This window comes from Heloderma suspectum, chromosome 11 (genome assembly GCF_057233095.1).
Source record: "Heloderma suspectum isolate Gila_16-S chromosome 11, 16-S_ref, whole genome shotgun sequence".
Lineage (NCBI taxonomy): Eukaryota > Metazoa > Chordata > Lepidosauria > Squamata > Helodermatidae > Heloderma > Heloderma suspectum.
The window spans coordinates 41,067,474-41,092,161 of record NC_139468.1 but is presented as its reverse complement, the minus strand read 5'-3'; the positions used below and the strand labels follow the sequence as shown (position 1 = coordinate 41,092,161).

The 24,688-nt window shown below is 42.8% G+C and overlaps 1 protein-coding gene across 4 annotated transcripts in view; it reads right to left on the bottom strand.

Annotated features, from left to right (window-relative positions):
- Positions 1–24,688, bottom strand: part of IQCH (IQ motif containing H) — an 89,546-nt gene that overhangs the window by 49,185 nt on the left and 15,673 nt on the right. For 3 of the 4 annotated variants that reach the window (XR_014785426.1, XM_084817507.1, XM_084817508.1), the window contains exons 7-13: positions 24,105–24,233; positions 23,199–23,419; positions 21,610–22,161; positions 20,277–20,343; positions 14,513–14,596; positions 6,745–6,920; positions 3,772–4,044 (exon numbers count right to left, since the gene is read on the bottom strand). Coding sequence is in view for 3 of the 4 variants with exons in the window: in XM_084817507.1 (XP_084673633.1) it covers positions 3,772–4,044; positions 6,745–6,920; positions 14,513–14,596; positions 20,277–20,343; positions 21,610–22,161; positions 23,199–23,419; positions 24,105–24,233 (1,502 nt within the window). In the remaining variant the exon portion in view is untranslated. The remainder of the gene's footprint in view (positions 1–3,771; positions 4,045–6,744; positions 6,921–14,512; positions 14,597–20,276; positions 20,344–21,609; positions 22,162–23,198; positions 23,420–24,104; positions 24,234–24,688) is intronic. The other variant, XM_084817509.1, reaches the window with a different exon arrangement.

Here is a 24,688-nt window from a genome sequence, read left to right as displayed (position 1 = left end):
AGTGAAGGAAGTAATATTAAAGCCAACACTTGGGCCATGTCTACACCATGATATATTACTTTCGTACAGTTGTGGTTAGCTTTGACGATGAGCTGACTTTATGCCATCTGCTTCTGCATTCTAATGGATGTTACTAGGATGGAGCCACTCTGCACCACAGTGGGTCCATGAAATTGCCAGTGCAGATGTCTTCTTTCTTCCTGAGCAATCCACATCCTTCCAATCTAGGCAAGATGCCCACCTATCATTTATGTTCCATCAAGTGAGGGTGCAAATACAGCTTCTTCAGGAACTTGGCCCTCTGAGTCTGGACAAGCTGAGCTTGATTTTCTGTACTGTGGCTTTCATCCTGGCTCCCACCTATTCTATTGCCCTGGCGTGACCCTACTTATCATTCTACCTGATCCTGCGTGCATTCATCCCTGGGCTTCATCATAAGATCAGCCCTGCCCCTAACACCTACATGCTTTCCTAGGTATTTTTTTCAGGGTATGCAACATAGTTTAGATGTGTTTTATATCTAGTTGGCTCTGATATGCAGTAAACATCTAGTGCAGACAAGACATTGCTTGTTTTCTTCTGAGCAATGATGATGTGTATTTTATCTACCATCTGGAATTTGCAATAGATTAGGTTACCTTCCGCTGTTTACAAGCCAACGGTTATGAGCACAAAAAAAAGAAAGGCAACTCTTCTGAAAGCCAACAGTATTCATAAATCCAAGAGTAATCACAACCTCCCAAAATCATTATGATTCATATCAAAAACAAGCAAAGAAACCTATTGATTCTTGCCTTTGGAAGATATAACACAGGCTGCAATTTTCAAAGTGCAACACAAACAGGTGGTGGTTTTGTTTCTAAGAAACTTCTAGTTATGTAGTCAGTTTAAAACTGGAAATGCTTCTACTCTAAGTTAACAATGTGCCAAATTATAAATGAGTACTAAAAAAAAATCCAACATAGCTACTGATATTCCAGAGTCCTTTAACACCATGAATGACTCCACATTAAAGAGCAATGGCCTGAGTCAGATATGATCCAACTTCAGCAAGTAATTTGGTACTATAATGCTCAAGAAAACTCTTTACCCCATCAGGATCTGAGTTCCCATTTTTAGTTCTTACCTTGTTAACTTGGTTTACCCTCCACAACTCTTCCATCTCATCTTTATACATATGATTTCATGTTTTTTTAAATCATAAGATGTAATCAATTTAGAATTGGAAATGCTTCCAGTCCGGGGAAAGTTTACATGTGCCAAATTAAAAAGGGAATAGGAGTGCAACATCAATCTCTGAGACTGGCAAGCAGTAGAACATCTCTGACTGGGAGCTGGACTGGTAAACTCAGAGCCTGGCCTTCTAGAATTACCTGATCAGGGTATTACCTAACCTTGACCACACTTTTGACTCCTGCTTCCAGCTCTAGACCCTTAGCCACAATATACACCCTCTATGTCTAGATAGAGCTATAGTTGCACATGGCCTCAGTATTGTTCTGGCATCTGGGAAACTCTCCTCTAAAACTGGGAAAATAGATTCAAGAGATGGGAGCCTTTTTAAATTTTGTATGCTTTAATTTTGTTGTAAGTCACCTTGAGTCTGTTTTGAGAAAGGCATCTAAGAAATCTAAACAACAACTCTGAAATCTTACAAATTGCACAAGCAAGTGCCTCACACAGCCCGTGTGCCACATGGAGCTGCCTCTATGCAGTTATGTTTGATTAGCAATCACAGTGCAGTTCATATACCTGAGCTGGGCCACAGTTCAAGAAGTATACCGTGAAGGACCCGGAAGATGTTAACTATAGGCTGGTTGCCAACATTCCCTTCCTGGGCAAGGTGCTTGAGTGGGTGGCTGCCGGCCAACTCCAAACACTCTCGAATGAAACTGATTATCTAGATCTATTTCAGTCAGGCTTCAGGCTTGGTTTTGGAATAGAAACTGCCTTGGTCACCCTATGGGATGACCTTTATCAAGAGAGGGACAGAGGGAATGTGGCTCTGTGGATGCTCTTGGACCTCTCAGTGGCTTTTGATGCCATCAACAACGGTATACTTCTGGACAGGCTACCTGGGTTGGGTATTAGAGGTACTGTGCTGAAGTAGTTCAACTCCTATTTGGATAGCCAGTTCCAGAAGGTGGTACTGGGGGATTATTGCTCTTACCCATGGCAGTTATGCTTTAGGGTGCCACAGGTCGCTATTTTGTCCCCCATGCTGTTTACCTGCTGGGGAGGTTATCTGGAGATATGGAATGAGGTGTCACCAATATGCAGATGACACCAAGCTCTCTCTCTCTCTCTCTCTCTCTCTCTCTCCTTTTCAGCAAATCCAGGCGAAGCAGCAGCTGTTCTGAATCAGTGCCCTGATGTGATAATGGACTGGATGCGGGTCAATACACTGAGGCTCAATCCAGACAAGATGGAGGTACTGTTAGTGGATGTTCTTCTACCCAGATGAGTAATATTCAGCCTGGTCTGGAGCAGGGTGCACTCCCCCTAAAGGATCAGGTTCGTGGTCTGAGGGTGCTCTTGGATCCAGCACTGTCATTGGAGGCACCGGTGGCCTTGGTGGCACAAAGCACCTTTTATCAGCTTAGGCTGATATACCAACTACGATCTTACCTGGACAGAGATAGCCTAGTTACCCATGCTGTCCCGGTTGGATTACAACAATGTGTTACAGGTGGGACTGCCTTTGACAACTTCAGCCGGTCCAAAACAGGGCAGCAAGATTGTTAATGGGGACCGGCTGATATGATCATATTATGCCAGTGCTTTATGATCTGCACTGGCTGCCAGTCCATCTTCAGGCCCAATTCAAAGTGCTGATATTAACCTACAAAGCCCTAAATGGCTTAGGGCCAGGTTACTCGAAGGAGTGTACCCTTCCATATATACTTGCCTGGACTCTAAGATCATCCTCAGAGGGCCTTCTTCAGGTGCCCCTGCCAAGTGAGGAGAGGCAGGTGGCTACTACGGAGAGGGCCTTTTCAGTGCTGGCACCCTAATTGTTGAATGCCCTCTCCGGAGAGGCTCACCTGGCACTTACATGGTGGTCTTTTTGACCCCAGGAGAAGACTGTTTTATTTTCCTAGGCTTTTTAGTCCTTCAGTTCTTTGCACTATTGTTGGCTTTTATGCTGGTTCCTACTTTGGTTTTATTTTGTTTTAAAGATATGGTTTCACATTATGTTTTACTATGCCATAATATTTTATGATTGTAAGTTTTATTTTTGTGAGCTGCCCAGAGAGCTTTGGCTAATAGGTGGTACAGAAATGTAATAAATAAATAAATAACTTGTGAGTTATTGTGCAGACTAACGCTAAAGCGAATGCTAGCAGTCAGCAACAACCACCCCAATCCTAAGCATTGTTACTTGGAAGAAGGTCCCATCCATTTCCACATAACTTATTTCCAAGCAAATGTATTCAGGATTAAAAGGTATCAGCCAGGCTGTAATTCTTGTTAAAGTCATGCATGAGAGTCAGTGTGGTGTTACAGATAGGTTGTTGGACATGGGCAAGCAAAACTCAAGTAAATCCCCGTTCAGCCATAATGCTCATTGGCAAAGGCATTAGTAATCCACTCACAGATTCAAGGGCTGAGCTCTGGCACTGAAAATGATTTCCGAGGCTCAGTCCTGGGTGAGCCCTGCCACAAGTTAAGCCCTGACCAACAAAGTAAGACCTGACTAGGGACAACCAGGCATTTGAATGATCCTTCTAACTGGAATTCCCAAATTGCCAAAACTGCAGCCGCTCTTACCTGCTGCCTGTTGTAGATGTCATATTGCCCCGGTGGCATTGGCACGCAAGCAGCAGCAAATACTCTTTTGCTTCCTGACTTGGAACTGTAGAGATGAGCCACTTCCGGGTCAGAGCCACAAATGGGCACATCTAACGCATCAGCCACTTCCAGGTCATCTTGGTTCAGAAGCCCTCCAACAATATAGGCCTCTTTACCCTGGATCAGGTTTCTGATCCGTTTGATTGTCTTGGGGCTGTACTTCAAGAAGGTAGCCAGGGACATGGGGCGGTTCTGTATGAAGATCACATTAGTCTCGTTAAGAGGTGTTCTTTCTCTTTCTTCCACAAAGCTAATTTATAATGTTGAGTGCAATAAATACATTATTAATAGCAGGCTGGGTTATGACCTATCCTGTAGCGTAGCAGTTTAAATTGATAAAAGCTGTTGGGGTGAGGCTCCATAATCGCTCACATCTTTAGTGTGTTGGAAATGGGCTCACTGGGAATAGAACTAATTACTACACATCTGTATTTATTTGATCCACGCGGAATTCTCCTTCTGTCACTCGGAAGAGAGGCTTGCGGCCTTTGGATAACGGTGATTCATCTCAACACTTCTGGCATAGTTTGATTCTACCGCATCAGGGGGAAAAATCAATTCAAAAAATGAAGAATCCCCACCCCATAGCTGGGCCTATATTTCATCTTATGGGGAGCAGCAACTTAAATGGTTCTTTCTGATCTAAACACTTTGATTTACAAAACCTCTTTTACAGGTCATATGCCACAGGATAAACATTTTCATTTAAACACTGGCCTTTATTGCAATGTTCATCCAAGTCAAATATGGGAGAATTCTGGTTATTTAGAAACATTGGAAGATATAGGTTTGGGCTGCTTCATACATTATCTTTCTAGGCGTACACCTAAAAAGTAAAGTGTGAATGTGACAAATATATGCTTGCAAACATGTGTATTGTGCTGCTGCATTCATCAGGGAGCTGTGATTGGCTGCAACTCCTTCTTAATAATATACTTAGTGGCCCACCTATATTGTCTGTCTGTCTTGTGTGAAAAAGATCTGTGTCTGCAATACAGGTGTGTCCAAAATAGGGAAGGGACAGAAAGAAAATGGATACCTAGAAATAGATTGACAAAAAGGATGACCATATGGAGTAATCTGGCAAAAGAAAGCTCAAATAAATAAGACTTTACTAAGATTTAAAAAATTTCCAGTCATGTACCTCGCTTATAGAAATCTTAATATTTAGATTAGTAAGAATCCTCTGGGAGGATCTCTTGTGCAACCTCCCTTAGAATGAATGGACGTTATGCACGAGCCCATCTCCTATTCATTTCAAAGATAAGAGATATATCTGGAAAAGATTAACAGCACTGTGCTAAAGTCTAACATTTGGAGTGGAATCTAAAAACCCATTTTCAATATGCCCAAGGGTTTGGGCATACCCAGCAGTTTTTGGGTTTTTTTACATTTTTCTTAAAATAGCAGCTCTCCTGTGTCATATCACCATCTACTTTTTAAAGTCCCTGAGATTTTAAAAGCAATTTGCCATGTGGCATCTGGGACTGCTGTTTGAGAAATCCAAGCCCAAAGCCCCTTTTGGCATGTAAAGTTTTATAGAGCCTAGCCCTGAGGCTTCAAAGAAATCTGGTTTTGGTCTGGTTATTTTGTTTCTTAATGGCTTACTTTGTAGAACTCCGTCTAGGTTTTTGCACAGATTAATTGCTAATGATATAATTCACACTGCTACTCAACTCTGCCTTACTCATTGTTAAGTACACCTGATAAAATGTGCAATTTTACAGCTTCAGTACAATGGTCTGTGGCTCTGTGGCAAGGCGTTCATGTCCTGCTTATGCAAGGTATCCAGCACTCAGCCTTCCTCCTCCAAATATATACACACACTTTTGCCTGTGATGGTGAATAACCCCACATATGCCAGCAGTACTGCTTACATCCTTAGGGCCAATGTGCACAGACATGTTCTGTAAAATTGAGGCTGATGTGAGAAACACTGTATTGGACTGAACCACTAAGTCAAGGCTTATTTGAGCTAGGTCAGTGTGAAAAGCATGGATTGGCTGAACTGAAAGAACATGCTTATAATAGGGCAAAATTTAAGAGCTGACAAATGTGCATGTTGTGATAACAGTACGTAAAGAGTTCTCATATGGTGAGGCATCATAGTTTTATAGTACAAACAATGACCTCACCAGACTCTTGCAGCGAAATATGTTTTCTATTTCAAGAAAACCTGGGCGGGACTGATTTGAGCACTGATTTGATCTGATATAGCCAAGATCACCACTTTCAGCTGAGTTTCTGTGAATTTCAAAGGACCAAAGGACCACCCCAACACTCCCTGCCATAAATGAGCTTACTGCATTGCAGCTTTGTCAAAAGCACTTTAAAAATCAAGAGTACAGTAGTTGGAGGGGCTGGATAATTTTGGGGGGAGGGTCATCCTTTTGGAGTGTGTTCCAGAGAATTAAAAATGGCTACATGGGTTCAAAACAACAGACATATCTAACACCTCTCAATTAAAGCCATTAAACAATCCAAGGGAAAAAAGAGTTCTAAATTGGATTTTGCCACAATAAAAACAAGAGTGAGTGAGTGAGGGAACAACTATCTTCACAGCTGCAAAGAAGGAAAGTTTGAGCAGGAGAAGCATTTTGAGTGTTCTGCTTTCCATCACACTATAAATCCCTTAAGTTCAGAGTTCTAGATGGGGCCCAATGTTGGGCAGGGTGCAGTGGAGAAGGGCTTAGCTCAGCTCAGCTTTCAGCCTGCAAAGCTAAACCACAGTATTTATTTCCAACGCTCTTAACTAGTCACTTAATCTGTGAAGCTCTTAAAACTTGCAATAATATTTCACTGATGGGTACCAGAGCATTGCAAGTTATAAAATTTCCAATTTAATTTTACGGCATTCCCCCCAGCTGTAGTAATTAGAAGATACAAACTCACAGGGAAGCTGTTTATGGCTTCAGGGGTGAGGATTTTGAACCTGTCCTGCAGGTCAGTAATGTCCTCGGGGTTCCCAGATCTAACGGCTGGCTGCAGACCCAAGAGTTTATTGTAATATTGCAGCATCTCCTCGCTCATTCGAAGGGGGCAAACATAGATGACGTCCACATTAGAATCTTTAAAAAAAACATGTAGAGATTCACTATTAATTATTGGTATAAAGATAACACTGTTTGTCAGGATCACTGTTTATAACCACCCTGATAGAGGGTGGTTACGTACCCTCCAAAACCCTTTACAAATCCCTTTAACTTTTTATCTCTCCCTACCACTCCATCCTGCTCGCTCTCGCTCTCTCTCTCTCTCTCTCTGGACAGAAGACAGCAAGCCAGAGGAACAGGGAATTTTTAGAATGAAATCCACAAAAAATAAGTTGGGGGACAATTGGTCTGAGAACTTCAGGGGTCTTGCACAGAGACTTAGCCAGGTGACCTGCTTTAATATTGGTAGGAATTGCTCTGAAAAGCCTGCAGAAAGAGCCATTTCGTACACTGCTTGGACTTGGTCAGACCTGTGTCTTAAGCAACTCACAGTCTGGTCATAGAGGATTCCTCATGTGTATTTCTGACAAAGGCACAACACAACACGGTGCTGTTGGGATCCCCCCTGAAGGAATTCTTGTAGGAGATGAGCATTCTGCTTGTGGCTCCAAAGGGGGCAGTCTATTTATTGGTACTTGGCATCTCAAAGATGCAGGATTCAACTCTTCCACTCCTGAGACAGGAGTGTTTATATCCTACAGCTAGTCTCTCTAGCTGGACCCAGTTTTCTTTCCCCAGGGTTCATGTTAAAGGACTCCCAGCCAAATGAGAATTTTTTTTGAAGGGCAATATATAGATTCCCAAATAAATAGCAGGGGCTATGTAGGGTATTGCACAAAGTGTCAAACGCATGACTATCTGACTGCTGGACAGAGATTGTGGTGCTGTGCTCAGTGCAATCAGGCCCTGGCTATCAGGGAACGAGTTCATTCTCTTAAGGCCAAGGCACCTGATCTGGGGGGTGTCTCCACAAGCGATTTACTGCAAGTTGGCTGCATTTGGAGGTTGTTCGGGGCACATGACATCATGGCCAGCTTGCAGCCATCCCAGAGATTTTCACAGAAAGACCCATTTTTCTGAGACTACTTTTAGTCTAATTGTTTGCCTTAATTCAGCTCATCTGTGCTTCTGTTGTGGTGTGTATCAACCCTCCGTATTTACATCGGCATGATAGTCCTGCCTAGGGGTGTGTCTTTCACCTGGCCATGACCTCACTGACCCCAGTCATGGGGTGTTCCCCCAATGTTTCCCCTTTCTGTGTTTCCCCGATGTTTCTGCCATTTTGCAGCTGGCCCTTCCCAAGTTCTGAGCTACTTCATGGTATTTACTTCATCTTGCCTACCACTGGTGGCCACCCCCCTGAAAGTATAGGTGTGCTCTGCTTAGCAGCTTCTCATTAAAAAAAAAATCCCCTTAAAAACGCAATGTCGAAATAGCGCATTGCCACTCCATCGTGAACCTACAGTAAGCACACCAGTTTCACCAACCACAGCTGCCTTGGGGTGAGTGGAGCCTGGTTTCAATCTTTAACACCCCCCCCCCATTCTGTGCATGTTTACTCAGAAGTAAGAAATAAATCTCACTGTCTTGCAGTGTAAAATCACTTCTCAGCTTGATCGCAGTAACAATCTTGCCTTCTCATTGCAGGGGGAAGGAGAAAGGGAGAAAGAGAGGGTGGTGGAAGCAGTAGGCAAAAGTAGTAGTACACACATGGGGAAAAATGGGGTGGGGAGCAGTAACTCTGCAGCAGACTGCTAGGATGCCATGAAATTGGAGTGGGGGGAGAGCTAGAAATGGGGAACATTGCAATCCTATGCATCTCTACTCAGAAGTAAGCCCTGGGTTCAATGAGGCTTCCTCCCCTATAAGTGGGTTTAGAATTGCAGCCAACATCTCCCAGAGGAGTTCTGAGAAATAAAAAGAGGAACATTTAATAACAACAACAACGAGAAGTAGAATCCCTTCCCAAATGGGCAAGCTGAAATCTGAATTTGAAGGCTGAACTCGAAGCAGATTGCTGGGATGTGGCGAAACTGGGGTGGGGGCAGGAAGCACTGGAGGACTGGGTTCACAAAGAAGTCTTTACATAACAGAGAAACTACAGAACATCAAAGAAGCACAACTTCGCAATCGTGATTTAAGAGCACAGCGAAGAAGCGAAAGAGCACTTTAGGGTGAGTTACTACAGTTAGCCTTTAACCTTTTCACTGCAGGGGAGCGAGATTTATTTCTTACTTCTGAGTAAACATGCACAGAAGGGGGGAATGTTAAAGACTGAAAGCAGGCTACCTAAGGTGAATGAGTGATTTGAGCATCCCCACTAATGGGGTAATGTGAGGGGTCGCATTTAGTCCTGTTGCTATTGTGCTATTGCGGTTTTGGAGGGTACATAAATGTTTAAAAAATAGGTGGGAGAGGGTCAGACATAGGTTGGGGAGGGTGGGGGCATTAACACACACACTGGCCAGAGAAAGCAGAAGGGGCGGAACAAGGTGAGAGTGGGAAGGAAGGAACAGGCTCTCTAAATGATGACGAGGACGAGACTCCACCCAGTAGCCACTCAAACAATTCACAGTAAACTGCGCCTGACCTGCCCAGGGCTGGCTTTGGGATAATCTGGGTTTTCGGCCCCTGTATGTCCCCAGATGGAGCTGATTCAACTCAAGTAAAAACCGCAATGAAGTAGAGAGTGAACTAAACCCGTTGCTGTGGAGATTCCCCCCAGAGAAGCTGAGAGAGGCAGCAAGGTTGGTGGATGAGGCATGTGAGGACAGGAGAGTAGCGCCCCACTCCCAAGGAGACACCTCTTCCGCTGGGTCTTGGGGAAAGAACGAAATGATCCCTTGAAAGGGACCCATGCCCTGGGGGATGAACGGGTATCATCTCATGCTGATATGCCTCCAGGAGGCAGGGAACTTGTGGCGGTAGGCAATTCTATCATTAGAGACACAGACAACTGGGTTCGTGACAGGCATGTAGGCCACATGGTGAATTGCCTCATTGGTGCAAAGGTTGTGGATACTGCGCATTATCTAGGTATGATGGGAAAGAGAAAACAAGTCTCAGGATGTAGGAAAACGAGCTTTGATTCTTCAGAGTAGCCCAACACGTTTCAGCCCTGTGGCTGTCAGGCCTCACCCAAGCGCTGTGGGCCCTACAGCTGTGGAGCAAGTGTCTGACTCAGAGTTAGGCCAGGATGATTATTCAGAGTCAAACCAGGACGGCTCAGAACCGAGTCCAGTTGTGGGAAGCTTGGAGCCGGGGAGCTCAGCTCTGCCTAGCTTCCCGCCTCATTGCAGGCTAAAGGAGGGTGATGCCGCCTTTCAGCCACAGCTGCAAGATCTGGCCTTGAGCGAGGCCTCTGATTCGCAGCCTGGGCTTGTGAGAACCGAGCAGGAGGAGGGCTCTGCAGGGAAGGGGGACTCGGGGGTGTCTCCCAGGTTACAGTGTCAACTGAAGAGAGCTGAAGCAAGATGCCTTCTTAGACTCTGTGCTCACTTATGGGTCAGGTTCAGGATAGATCATTAAAAGTGGAGCTTTAGTAGCCCGTCCTTTGAATTTAAGCAGGCACAAGAGGTTGAAGAGCCTTTGCTGGGAACCATGTCTCAATTGCTTGGAATACTTTCTTGCCCGGCCCTTTCATGTACCTTGTTGTCTGCTTTGAATTCTGTATCATTAAGACCAACTTGGAATATATTGCTGGACTTGAACTCTGACATTGTGTGGATTCTAACCTTGGAACTTTCTCTTGAACAAAGCAACACGCCAATAGCCTCTGCTTGGGCTATCTGATTTACTGGGGGTCCAGATATGCTGTAAGCTTTGCTGCGAGCTCTGCAAAGCTGGTCTGTGTAACCTGATCTGTTGCAATAAAGAATTTCGCTGTTATTTGTGTCCTGTGTTGGGTTGCCAGAATGTGTCAGAAAGGCAAGCCTGACACTGACATATATTTCTGGGCCTTCTTCAGGGGTTAAAATTTGTAAATAGCTTGCAGAGATCCCTGAAAAGATGTCTCCAAGAATAAATCCTGTGACTGGATTTATCCCTTGAAGAAGGCCTGGAAATATATGCCACAGGCCAAAACACATTTGGCTACTTTGAAGAATAAAACTTTATTGTCCTACATCCTGAAACATGTCCTTTCTTTTCCACTGGGTTATTTTGGATGTTCTCCAATCTTGTCAGACTCTACATTGTCTTGATAGCCTGAAAGCGCTGAGGTGGAATCAGGAGTCATGGTGCACGTCAGCATCAATGACGTGGGGAAATATATTCGTGAAGTCCTGGAAGCCAAATTTAGGTTGCTAGGTAGGAGGCTGAAAGCCAGAACCTCCAAGTTAAAGTTATTTGAAATGCTACCTCTTCCACACACAGGGCCAGCTAGACAGATGAAGGTGAGGGGTCTTAATGCGTGGGTGAGATGGTGCTGTAGGGAGGTGGGGTTTCAATCTGTTAGGCACTAGGAATATTTGGGAACAACCCAAGCCTGTATAAAAGGAACAGGCTCTTTTTGAAACAGAATGGAACAAGACTGCTAGTGCTTAACTTCTAAAAGGTGGCAGTACAGCTTTTAAAACTGACCCCCTGGGGGAAAGCTGACAGGAGCTGGAGAGCTTTGGGCCTGGGATGAATCATTGCTAGGGGATTAAGATGAAAAAAGTTGATCTTCAAATGGAGACAGTGTAGAAAGAGGCCACAAGCATTCAGTAGAACATGGCAGCCAGTCAAAGAGCTCAAAGCGCTATAGGGGGAAATGCACACAACAGAGACATTTGGAGAGGGACGCCATACAGAGGTGTTTCTATACTAATGCTAGAAGGATATGAGCCAAGATGGGGGAGTTGGAGTCCTTGGTTTTAAAGGAGAACATATAGTGGGCAAAACAGAAATCTGGTGGAATGGAGAGAGCCAGTGGGATATGGTCATCTCTGGATACAAACGCTATAGGAAGGGCAAGGAAGGGTATACTGGAGGCAGTGCTGCTCTGTACATCAAAGAGGACATTGCCCTTTCCTCCATCATCTCCACCATGCTGAATTATAGATTGTAAGCTCCTCAGGGCAGGGATCTTTCCTCTTGTACACTGTAAAGCACCCTCCACATCATTGGTGCTATATGAAGAATGAAAATAATAAATAACAGTGCTGCAGGCTGCTGTGTTACTACTTTGCAACTATTCTCTGTCAACATGCAGGTCCATTCTGGAGGCCTAGTCTGAATGCATCAGCAAACCAAGTGGCTGCTCGACGAGGTAATATTTTAATACTTCCTAGGAGGTTGCTTGGAGAAAGATGGGATACAGATATAACAAACAAATGAAGGGTGGGGAAGATTTTTAATACAAGAAACTGCAAACCTTCCAAGCGGAAGTGTGTGGTTACATGCTGCCTCTCACTTTCTAAGTCATTCAGAAGTAACAAATCTTTCCTAAAATAAACACTACAACATAAAAGAACCGTACTGAGGACAAAACAACATTAGCGCCTTCATAATATATAAAGGCAATTAAGTGATTATTTTAGGCTCCTATAAATTTTCAGAATACATTTTTGTGCAAACTTCCTAAATGGCATTTATGAAATAATAATGATGCTGAAATATAAATGAATCATGTAAAGTATGTCATTCTAGGGAGCCAGCAAAGTTGGCCACTGGCAAATTAATATTTTTTGTTGCTCTGCTTAGGAAGGGCTGCCACAAAGAGGAAAAAACTTACCAGCTATATTTTAAAGACAGAATGGCAAAACCCTGGCAGGGGACCTGTGATGAACCAACCACCCTGCCCCGCCCCGCCCCTCCCCGCCCACTCCCCTTCTCCTGGAAAGATCTTCTACCAAAGAACATACCAAGCACCATCAGCTGGTGATAGATCCCAAACTCTGCCTTTGTATACACATTCCAGACTGATTCAGTACTCTGCTAAGTAGGCCCTGCACCTGAAGGACTGATCAGTTTGAATTCTTCCTCTCTGGGAGCTGTCCAGCCCCCACAGAAATACTGGTATTGTGAAACCTTTTCTTTGTCTTTTGGGTGGTTGGCAAAGAGTCACGGCAAAATTCTTCCACGCTCTGGATGTCCAGGGGGGATACTGCTTCCCCACACTGAACAGCTTTGGTAAATTAATCTTAGGTTCTTGGGAATTAAGGATTAGTGAGCTAGGTGGATGTTTCATTTTATTTTTAAAAGCCACTGACTATTTCTGAACTTCTCTCTGCTTGGTTCTTTAATAAATATATTTAATTGGAAAGTGGAGCTGATTTGATTGTCTTGCCTAGCCTGGAGTTGGCCTTACTCATGTGCTAGATTGCTTAGTGAACATGCTATCTTGGTTGTTAAAGAGTTTAAAGGAAGCTCTGGAAAAGAGGGCCATCCATCTCCATATATAAAACTATATGTCTGGATTCCAATGTATCCAGGTATTTAATAGTTAAATATTAATATTCAATTAGAGTTACTCATATGTGGGTGGTGGCAGCCTATTTCTGAGGAAAGTAGACAATGGGTGTCTTGCAGCCAGTCCTACCTCGCAGGGTGGAGGTGCAGACATACCAGTTTGTCACAGATTCAAAGAGCTGCTTCAGGCCCACCTAAGCACTTGGGTACCTCTAGATCTTTGAACTGCAAGTCCCACCCACAATGCTCTATCGCAAACTGCTTTTAGAATAACCCTCATTCATTGATTCATTGCATTTCTATACTGCCCAATAGCCAAAGCTCTCTGGGCAGTCCACAACATGATAAAACATACTTTAAACCTTTAACATTCAAAATTTTAAAACAGTTAAAATAAGTTAAAAACAACTGACAATAAAACTACGACGACATGATCAAAAACGAAAACGCCTCATCATATGCTGTCCATTGCCTGGGAGTAGAGGAAAGCCTTAACTTGATGCCCCAAAGATGGCAATGTTGGCCCAGACAGACCTCTCTGAGGATAGCATTTCACAGTCGGGGGGGGGGGGGGCACCACTAGGAAGGCCCTCTCCCTTGTTGCCATCCTCTGAACCTCTTGGAGGCACTTGGAGGAAGGGTGCAGAAGCTGATCATAGTGTGCAGTACTGGTACAGGCACTCCATCAGGTCCTGTGGTTTCAAAACTGCAATGCCTGTTGGAGCACCTCTGCGGCAAAAGCTGCTTGGTTTGTGCTGCAGCAGGCTGCCTGGGCCGAATATCTGTTGGCTGCATGAAGCTATTGTGTCGTTTTTTGAGCCCTGAGAGCGCTGCAGAACCTTTCTACCAGAGAAAGAGACTTGGGGCAAGATAGAAAAGCAGAATGAACTGCACCTACATGGAATCCTGCCACAAGGTTCCTCCAGCTGATTAGGCAGGGAAGGTGTCCAAAAGCTGGCTCCTCCATTCTCTTAGGACACAAATGACCAAGGAGTGACAAACAGTGTGTGGGCATGTAGGCTACTGAAACACTGTTTGCAGGCTGCACATTTTTCTGATTTGCTGAGGGAATTACAGTGCAATCCTATGCATGTTTACTTGGAAATAAGTCCCACTCATGAGAGACAATCATGAAACCTTTAGCAGGAAAGTGTCAACTTGTTGTGGATTCTTGTGGGAATTGAGAGGTTAAAAAGTGTTTAGGGGCAATCTATTGAAACATGGATTTTTCAAAAAACAAGAAGACCGTATGGTAGGTAGGAGCATGTCTGTACCTTGTATTTCACATAGCCGTCCAATCTGCAATCCCTGATGAATAGCGAAATCAGAAGTTGCATCACGAATATGCTGAGGATACCCTGAAAGAAGCCATCACAATACATTAGTATGAGTACGAATTCCTTTCCTGTGAATTACAGCAAATTGTACTTCTATTAAACAGTGAAAGCAAGAACCTAGTTTGTTTGTTTTTTTTAATGTTAGTGGAAACACTACAGCTTTTTAAAGAATCTTTAAGTGCCAAAAATACCCACATATCTCTGCAATATTGTTCAGAAGTAGGTGAAATGAGGCATCCCCAGGTCCAAACATAGCATTCCTAATGTAAGATTTTAATTGTCTGGTTTGCTATCAATTCTCCAAGAGCAAGCAACGATAAGAACTGGAAGATTGCATAATGGAAGACAATGAATAGAACTAGATTTTTAAAATGATTTTTTTGTGAGTATACCACATACAAATATGACCAGATTGTTTGTTAAAGAGGACTTTGATGTTAAATCCACACAGAATTAATTCTGCATCCCAAACACATACGTATTTGTATTAAAATATAAAAGCTAATTACATTATAAAAGCAAAGATCTTTTCTTGATAGAGCAAATCATAACTAAAAGATCATTTTCCTTTTTAGTGACATGACTTGAAATTTCACACCCACATTCCCTCTCTATTAAAAGGATTTTAAATTTACAGTTGCGGTAACATTGGATCACTTTGCACCTAGCCCACCAAGGGCTTCTGCTGGGCCCTTTCCATTCATTAAAATAAAAGCTTGCCTGGGGTTCCCACGTGCATACTGCTTGGTGGATGGCAAACCCCTTTTTACAGGACTGAAATAAGCTATCAAAGCTAGAGTGGTTACTTGAAACCGATTACATGATAATCTTTAAAATGGTTTTTATATAACACATCATTGGCAGTTCCCATTCCCACTTAAAAGGATTTGGAAACTTGGCTAATTCCAAATTTGCCGGCCTAAAAATTGAACTGCTGTAAAAAACAAAAACAAGATCAATTGATAGCAGGAAGAGTTGTCATGAAATCAATAGCAAGTGCTGCTTAACAACTGGAGGTTTGATGTGTGTTCTTGAAATGTCTATTAACAAGATTAAAGCAATGAATTGTCTATATAATTGCACATGACTAACACCCCCAGAATCTTGGGGAATGGGGCTAAATTCTTGTAGAAATACTACAACATGGAAAAGTTGTACTCAAGACACCACATTTTGGAAAAACAGGGGTAGCAGATATTTTAAGCATATGGTTATATGCCTGGCTTTGGGGGAGGAGCTGTAGAATGAGATTTTGATCACTGAGAATTAATTATAGAACATATGAATTGCCTTGCTATCTACAGCATAGCATTTCCAGCAGTGACCAGCCAGATGCTTTGGGAAAGCTTACAAGCAGCACTTGAAGACAACAGCCACCCACCTGAAATTCAAAGATATACAGCCTCTAAACACAGACGTTCCATTTATATTATGGGTGATTTATATCATGGCTGTTATAGAAGAAGATATCTGAAAGTAATCAATTCAATCGCCTTAACTAAATTAGAATCCTTTATATATCATAACCCTGTGAGATTCTGTTCCTAAACACATTTCTTTGGGGGGGAAATCCCATTTGGGTAGTGGAATATATCCAGGTAAAGGCACTTAAGATGGCAACCTGACATATCATTCAGATGGTCTAGATTATCTGAAAGGAACAGACCAGGATGCAACTTGCCAGCAGAGCAAGGAGAAAGTTTAGTAAAACATTTCCAGATGCTTATACAAGCAAACCAAAATACAAACCACAACAGTAGGTGAAAGGTTACTCAGTGGTTTCCCCTGGGGGAAAATTCCTTCTGCTATAAGATCCTGAGTGGAAAAGCAAAATCTGCCAAAATGTACCAAGAAAAAAAATTGGCTTTAAAACCAATCCTAAAAGCTAGCCTGGATGAAGATTCTAATAGCAGTGCAACATGCATAATTTGTGGCATTGTACTAGTGCTAGGGCCTGGCATCCCAAAACTGGGGCACAGTAGTTATAGGCTGACCTTCCCATAGCATCCCCTCCCCCTGATTCTAGTTATCTGGAACCTTAGGGGAAATGGTGGAGGCAGGAAAATCTTAAGGCAAAACTTGTTATGAGTAGGAAACTAAAGTCTTGGTGTGGTATCACTGTATTGCTATCAGCAGGAAGAGTGTACAGGAAACTGTGGTTCTGAGATATTCCAGGGGGCAGAAAGACCCGGCTTTAAATGTCTCTCCAGAGCAACTGAAACAGTGGCAGACTGGTTTCCGACAGCCGCATTTACCACTGTAGTGGATGTCAGGTTTTATCCTCAAAACCCAGAATCATGCTCAGATACCATGCAGAGTGAGCATATTTCACTCTCAGCCTTCTGGGAATTGCAGGATACAGTGCCTGGCTGGGCTCCATGCATTATGAAGCGGTCTTTGCAACCCTCATAGCTCTGCAAGTGTGTAGCAAAACTGAGCAGTAGCCAGAGACTGAACTCCCATGCAGCAGCTAAAGAAGGTTTAAGATGGGGGTTAATGGATTACATGGGAGAAGAGCATGCTTCCATAATCATACATTATATGCAGTTTCCACAGAGCTGTGCTGTGGAGCAGAACTGTTTATCTCATTCGGAAAAAAAAAAACCACAAAAGCCCAGCATGTTGACTTGGTGAGAGAATCCTTTTCCAAACAGAGATAATCCAACGGACCAGACTGTCTTATTGTCATTACAAAACCAGTATTAATTTTTAAAATTCACATATTAATTTAGGAAATTCTTAGTGGAGAATTATATCCCATTACTGCATTTGCTTAACATGCTTATGGTCTGTGTAATCAGAACATTTCCTTGAGGTTACAGCAGATAATGGAGGGGAACTGGACAATATATTAACCATAGCCTCAGATTTAGAGATTTAACATCATTTATGACTGAGACAGAAGTTTCTATAATTTAAAAACAAAACATCTAGTTGGAAGATTTTAAAACCACGAAATGTTATTCTGTAATAAATGCAGCCTACATTATTGCCCTTCAGTATTACTGCACATGAAATGGGCTGCAAACAAATAAAAATATTTCATTTCTACAAGGTTATGCTGTATATGTATGGGGGCACTCTGGCTCCATTCCTGGGTGTTTTGCCATCCAGGTAAAGATGTACAGCTGGAGAATAAGTAGCCACCTCCTCAACTAATTAAAATATTTTATTTTTCAAATCACAAGGTTTTTATTAGTAATACAGTGCACATGTAATTTTAATAGAAGTTATTTTTTAAAGCAAAAGATATTCCTTTTGTATGGCTGCAGAAAATACACTGCCTCCCCATCCCCTCAACAAGTGTCCCTTAAACTAAGGTAAATGATTAGTGTTGGTATTGATACTGTGCCTTGATGCTCAGGAATCAAATACACACTTATCAATGAAGGGCACCTTGCGTGCTTTATTTCTGGCCATTAAGCCAGCTTCATATCCAGTCTTAAAATTATACCAAGTAATTACTCTTCCAGACAGAAAGAAAATAACATGCCTTGCTTACACAAGTGGTGAAAGAACAGATGTCCTTGTTTTAGGTGTATCTTCATATATTATGAAATGCAAAATTAGCTTGCACCCGAAGCTAAAACATTTGCAAACACTGGCACTACATCCCAGACATATCAATTTAGTGCCATGTTTTTTTGGTACTTTGCTAATATTGTGGCCAATATTTTTTTCTTAAGCATTTGCTGTCATAGAAAACCTGACAACCTGATCCTAAACAAGTTTATTGGGAACAACATTCCACTCATTTGAATGGGAATTATGGGAATTTAAACAATTGCAGCCTAAGGATCAGACTGTTAACCTCATGGATAAAAATTAAAATTGGCTTATTTATACCAACACTTGCTTAGGGTTAAAAAAAAGTTGGTTTGGTCTTTTGGTTAAAAAAAAAGATTAAAAATGCAATCCTATGCATATCTACTCAGAAGTCAGTCCCATGGTACTTACTCCCAGGTATATGATTGCAGCCTTAGTAGACTTTTTCCTTGAGTATATTATAATAATGCTTAGTAGTACTGTAAATGAGAGAACCTCATATATAAGTGAAAGTGTCAGTAAAAAGGCAAAAAGCCCTTGCCTTAGTCTGATATCCTAAACACACTTCTATAGAATTGGGCTGCACATAATTTCCATACAAAGCCATGTTGGTTCCTGGGAATCAGAGAGGGGCCTCCACAGACCAAAATGTCAATTCAGAAACTTAAGAGGTGTTTTGAAGCGGCAGGTACTCCAAAGAAGCTTGGTTCTACCCCTTTAGTTGTAACTCCCTCTTTTTTGGGGGGGTCAAATGTCCTCAAAAAGAGGAACAAATAATGCCTTTATAACAGTCTTTGAGACATTTACATAATTTCCAACAACATTTGTATGTTTTGCTAGAGGTAATGGAAAGTAAAAGGATATATAGAATATTAATGCATTTCACTTGCAGAAAGATCTATTTTTATTATATCAAAGAATTAGAAAGGACTTCTAAAAGCATTTAGCATGTGGTAATATTGCTGACATCTGATTTTAAAGATCTAAAAACGTCTGTCTGCCATAAATTCTTGCCCCACTCCACCTAGTATTTGCGTCAAAAGCAGTAGAAAGTTTTAAAAATAATAATACATTAAGGTGAAAAAGGGAGTTTTGCTGCATGCTGCAAGCCAGTGCAACTAGTCACGTGAGGCTTTGAAAAAGAAAGTATAAAGAAGAACGATAGTTTGCAAATGAAGTTTGTATAGTCTGCCAGCACATGCGTGGTTGCCTGTTCACACCATTTGTATCGGCAGGGCCTGTGTAGACCAAGTTGCTCCTAGGCGAGCCCTTCATGCTTCAACTGCAAGTAAGAGCAAAGATGCATGCATTAAAGAGAAGTGTCTCATACCTCCTACCTAGTTTTCACCCCTTCAAATTAAGCCACCCACATTTCATGAAATTAATTGTATTTTAAATCTGAGACCACAGCTTATGTTTTCAGCAGTTTCCTAGAAAGGGAATTTCTGCCCTTTTGAAAAACACCTATGTTTCCTCACCACTTTCTAGGACAATGGTTTTTAAGCCCCCCAATTCATAAATGTAATTAAATAATTACATTAGTGCTAATTAACATGAAACTGCAGATTATTTAAGCACAAAAAACCCCCACTATTCAACTTCTTAATTATTCTTGTGCACACAGCATTTCCTTTTGCTCAGGCGCCCAAGGTGCAAATAAAGCATCCCATCTGCTCGTAATTAGAACTAAATAATTTCAGGGAATGCAGCTTATCATTTTGACTGCACATTTGATTAAAAACAGGGCGCAAGTAACATCTCAGCTTATTGGTGTAATAGCAACGAAGCAGGCAAGCCCATGTTCCCCCGTCATTAAAGGCGACTGGAAACATTATCTGTTATTTTAAGGGGAGGGGAGAGAGGGGAGGGGGGAGGAATACAACTTTTTAGTTCATTTCATACAGATGAAAGCGAATTACAGCAAATCACCTCTCCACTGAATAGCGGCCTCTACATAATGACTTTATTTGCTTAATCCCCAAATTAAACGCTGTTTCAAGCGAAGGCCCTGCGTTATTACTCTCATCATGTCGACAACATTTTCCTGCCGAGACCAATTTGAATAAAACAAGGGCCTTCCTTGAACTCAATCAAGGAGTCATAATGTGGTGGGTAATAGAGGTTGCTGATAGATCCACAGACAAAAGCGTTATACCTAATGATGGGATATGGATAATGGTCCTCCTAGAGGTCCTGATGCGATTCCAGTTGGCGGCCAGATGCTAAAAATCAAGGGAAGGCATTGATCAGTGACAGGGGGAAGCTGCAACAGATACAATCCAGTCAAACTTCAGCTGTTTCCCTCCCCCCCTCGCTTTTCCCACTGTACAGTTAAGCCAGGCATAAATTATATTAATTGATTTAATCACATACTTAAAACATCTTCCCCAATTAATTTAATTAGATGGCTACATGAAGCTACTGGCAGGGGAAGATTAGAGGCTGATCACTTAATTAACAGAATATGAATGAAAAAAAAGGAAGCAAACATAAATGAAATGGTGAGCACTAATTAAAAGCCTGTCTGCAAACTTAAGTACTTTCTGACAAAGTAGTGACTGCCACAGAGGCAAGTGAGATTATTTTCCTACAACAAATCAAGTGCACGATATAGGTGTAAAGGGAAGGGGAAGGACAGACAGAGAATATAAACACGAAAGGAGCCAAGAGTAGAACTAGATGTGAAGACAAACATGGTTTGCTGCCAAAAATGGCAGCACTGTACCAAGTTCCCCCTCCTCTCCCCTATACTATGTACTTATGGAAACGCAATGTTGGCCCCATCACAGTGTACTTTCCCCCACTCTGCCAGCAGCCAATAGCATGATGTGGGGGGAAAGACAAATATATGGCCTAATAGCGACATACCACACATTTCCGCATCTACACATAATGGGGGAGAGGAGGGGGGAACCTGATAGGGTCGCCATTTTCAGCAGCAACACCATGTTCATTGCAGTGTTCCTCCTCCCTCCCAATCCCTTTTCTTTTTGTGCTGTGTCTTTTTGATTGTAAGCCTGAGGGCAAGGGCCGACATTACTGATTTCTGTAAACCACTCTGTCTTTTTTCAGTTGAAGAGTGGAGTAAAAACACAAAAAATAGTTCCAACCCTACTATTCTATGACTCTATGATTTCTATGAAAAATACTGCTGAGGAGGAGGGAAACAACAGTAACCTAGTCACAGCCGCTGTGATGCATTTAAAACACTGGGTATTTTTTTTCTAACAAGACCAACCCACGTCAAAGGGAAAGGAGGAAAAATCCAATTTTATGTAGAGTGACAAAAACCAGCAGTAGTTTGGGGGGGGGGTGTAGAAAGGGGGGAGGGATTGTAGCCACAAAGGCTGCACATTTAATGAAGCATGAAATATGCTCAGACAAGTGTATAGTTAAATGGGAAAAAATAGAAACACTTTATTGCAAGCGCTCAAGCAGGTGATGTTTAGAAAAGACGCCTTGCCAAAACAGCTGGTAGCTTTGCGCACCTTGGCCCTGATGTAGAAATTCTCCAGGTGTCTCTGTCGCGATTCCTTCAGGGTCTTTCTGACACGCCTCATGTGAACATGCACAAGCCAAGAGATGGCAATCACGCCTGAGGCCCACTGCTGCTGCCTGAATGTGATATAGGCTTTTCTGAGTTGGTAACACCTCCATGTTGCCTGGATCTTGATGGCTGCTACTTCAGTACCATTTTGGCCTTTGTATCTCTGGCCAGGCTGACTTAAGAGCTTCCTGACCATTGCCTCATTCTTTATCACTGAGAGAAGATCCTCCCTGGTTGGCCTCTGGTTTAGTTCAAAATCTGGAATGATCTCCATCACCTTCTTCCCCTTGATGATGGCGGAGGGCACAGCATAATCCTTCAGAAGATTTGCAATTTGTTCCAAGAAGGAAAGGACACTTCCCCAGAATAAGCAGCAGTGCTGTTTAAACGCAAGGAGATCTGAAGCTGCATGGTCTATGGCACCTTTACGAACAGGTATGTCAAATTCCAAAAACAGGTTCTGGAATGCCTGAGCTGGTGTCACTTCTGGGGTCTATGGAAAGAGAGAATGAGAAGGGAAGGAGCCCTTCATAATAAAATGAGCAGTGGAGACATGCACTCCTATTATTACTTAGGGTGAGAATTTTGGATCTAGATCAGGGGTGGGGAACCTGTGGGTCTGCAGATGTTACTGGACTCCAACTCCCATCATCCATGGCCATCAGCCATGCTGACTGTGTCTGATGGGGGTTGGAGTCCAACAACATCTGGAGGCCACAGAGTCCCCATCCCTGTTCTAAGGTTCTATCAATTTAACATGCAAATTTTGTCAATACAAAGCTGTTTTGATCTTGCCATAAAACCTATTAACAGAAAAACCTTAACTTCTGTGTCGACTCAAGAAAATTAGCAGTTGCTTAAATGTATACTGAAATGGCTGTCATGGGTAGGAGCTTAGGGCCAACATGACCAGGCCAAGATATAACTTCACTCATCATGTGAAAGATGTGTGTGTCAGAAGTCCCTGGTGCTAGAACCAGGAACCTTAAGCTCTCTATTCAGATGCTCTGTAAGGTGAGCTATCAGAACTGCAGCTTAGAACATCTTCCTAGCAGTGAAGAATTCTCAGGTTCTGGACAGGCCCCATCTACCCATGCTTGCCATTGGCCCCTCCTGGACAGGAAGGGCTATAAAACACTTCCTTTTGGGGCCAAGACTTTGCCTGAACAATGAATTCTTCTTGGGTCTGGTGTGTTCTTTGGCTCTGATTCCTGTCCCTCAGCTCTGTCTCCTGGGCTCCACATTCAGCACATCCCTGACAGCTGCTTATAGCTCTGTCCTCACGCTATGTCCCAATCCACACACAGAGCTCACCAGTCTGTGAGAGCTTCCCCATTCGTTTCATTGGAGAAGAGAGCTCCATGCTCATGGAAGCTCACTTGCATACAGGGATCTGGATTAGGCATAGTCAAGTTACTAAATCATCTGTCTTGAACCATGGTGCTATGTAGCTCAGTAGCTGGATACAGGAATCAAATAAATACCCAACATTTTCAGGATGGAAACTCGTTCTTTATTATGCTGTCATACCTTTGGCAGCCAGACAGAAGAAGTGGCTGACTCCCGCGTTTGAACTGCCTGAATTAACTGCTGCTTTAATTTCTTGGGTGGAACAACAGAGATGCAGGATGGGGGTGGAGCAATGCTGCCTTTGCTTCCTTTTCTTCCCTTGCCTGTGTAAGTGGGTGTGCGTGGGGGCTTTTGATAAGGACGAGGGCGCGTTTCCACCTTCTTGCTCCCCACACCGCCATCTATAGAATCAATGAAATGCTTTTAAAAGGCTTCTATTAAAAATAAATGTCAGACCTTCAAACCTCAGATCTCAAAATATAACCAAGGCAATGACCAAAGCCACAAGGAATCAAGGCCAGGTCTGTTTTGTTGTCCACAATGGTTCCAACAAAAGCTACAGCTATACAGATCCATTATAATCAACTATGAGGTCAGAGTTTTGACACAAGTAGTATTGCATTGGTAATGCAGTTTTTGCTATACAGTGGGCAGTAGGATAGATGCTTCTTGTACCCAAACCTATCCGAAGGAAAACAGAAGCTGTTGTTGCAGTTTAAGTTGCTGAAGAGTACCAGGTCATGCCGGGAGGTCCAGCTTAGGCAAAGTGGATTGGCTGGTAGTCCTGACCACTGTCATGGCAGGATAACAATGGTTAGAAGCACTGGCCAGCTCAAGAATGCCCTTAAAACTAAAGCTGAAGGAAGGAATGAGCAAGCTTGGCAGGTAGCATAGGGCAGGAAAAAAGACTGCTCTGGCAAACTACCAAAAAAAGCCTCCACCCACCCTATGGATTTGTTTGCAGCTGCAACCATCCACCCTTAGAAGCTGTCACCATCACTGCCAAAATGTGGAATATAGGCACCACTGGACATACAATGGTGAAAGTTTTTATTGGCATTATCAGCGGCATCTCTTTGTCCCTACCTACAGCTGGTTTCTTGTACTTTGTGTGAAATTCATGAAGAAAAACAGTTTTGGGTAGAACAAGTGGCTTCTCTAGAGTAATCCTAGCAGCACGTGGGATCAGACCCCTTTCAATTAGACTCAGGATACCTAGATAAAAACAGCAAGGTTCAACCAGTTATTTCAGATGCGGTTTGGTCTGGGGGGTGCAAATTGCCTGATCCTAAACCCATCCCACCAACGTCAGTGGACTCTTTTGCCAAGTAATGTTTTTAAGACCAGCCTTTTTGTCTTTGCTGCTGGTGAAAGGGAAGGAGAAGGATGGGTGGGGATGAGAATTCTCTTGATCTCTCTCCTCTTATCCTTTTGGTTGAAAAGGAAATAAGGGGCAGGGAAGGGAGGGGGAAGAGTCAGAGGTGCATACAAATGGGAGCGCTCTTTTTCTCCTTCACCTCCTTTCTCAGTCTCCTGCAGCTGGAACATGGTTTGGGCAGGGCAGCAAATGACCTCTGTGACAGAAGGCACAGATTCCTTCTCTTTCAACTCCCCCTTACACTTTTCTCCCTCCCTCCCCTAACCCGATTTCACACCACGCAAAGAAGAGG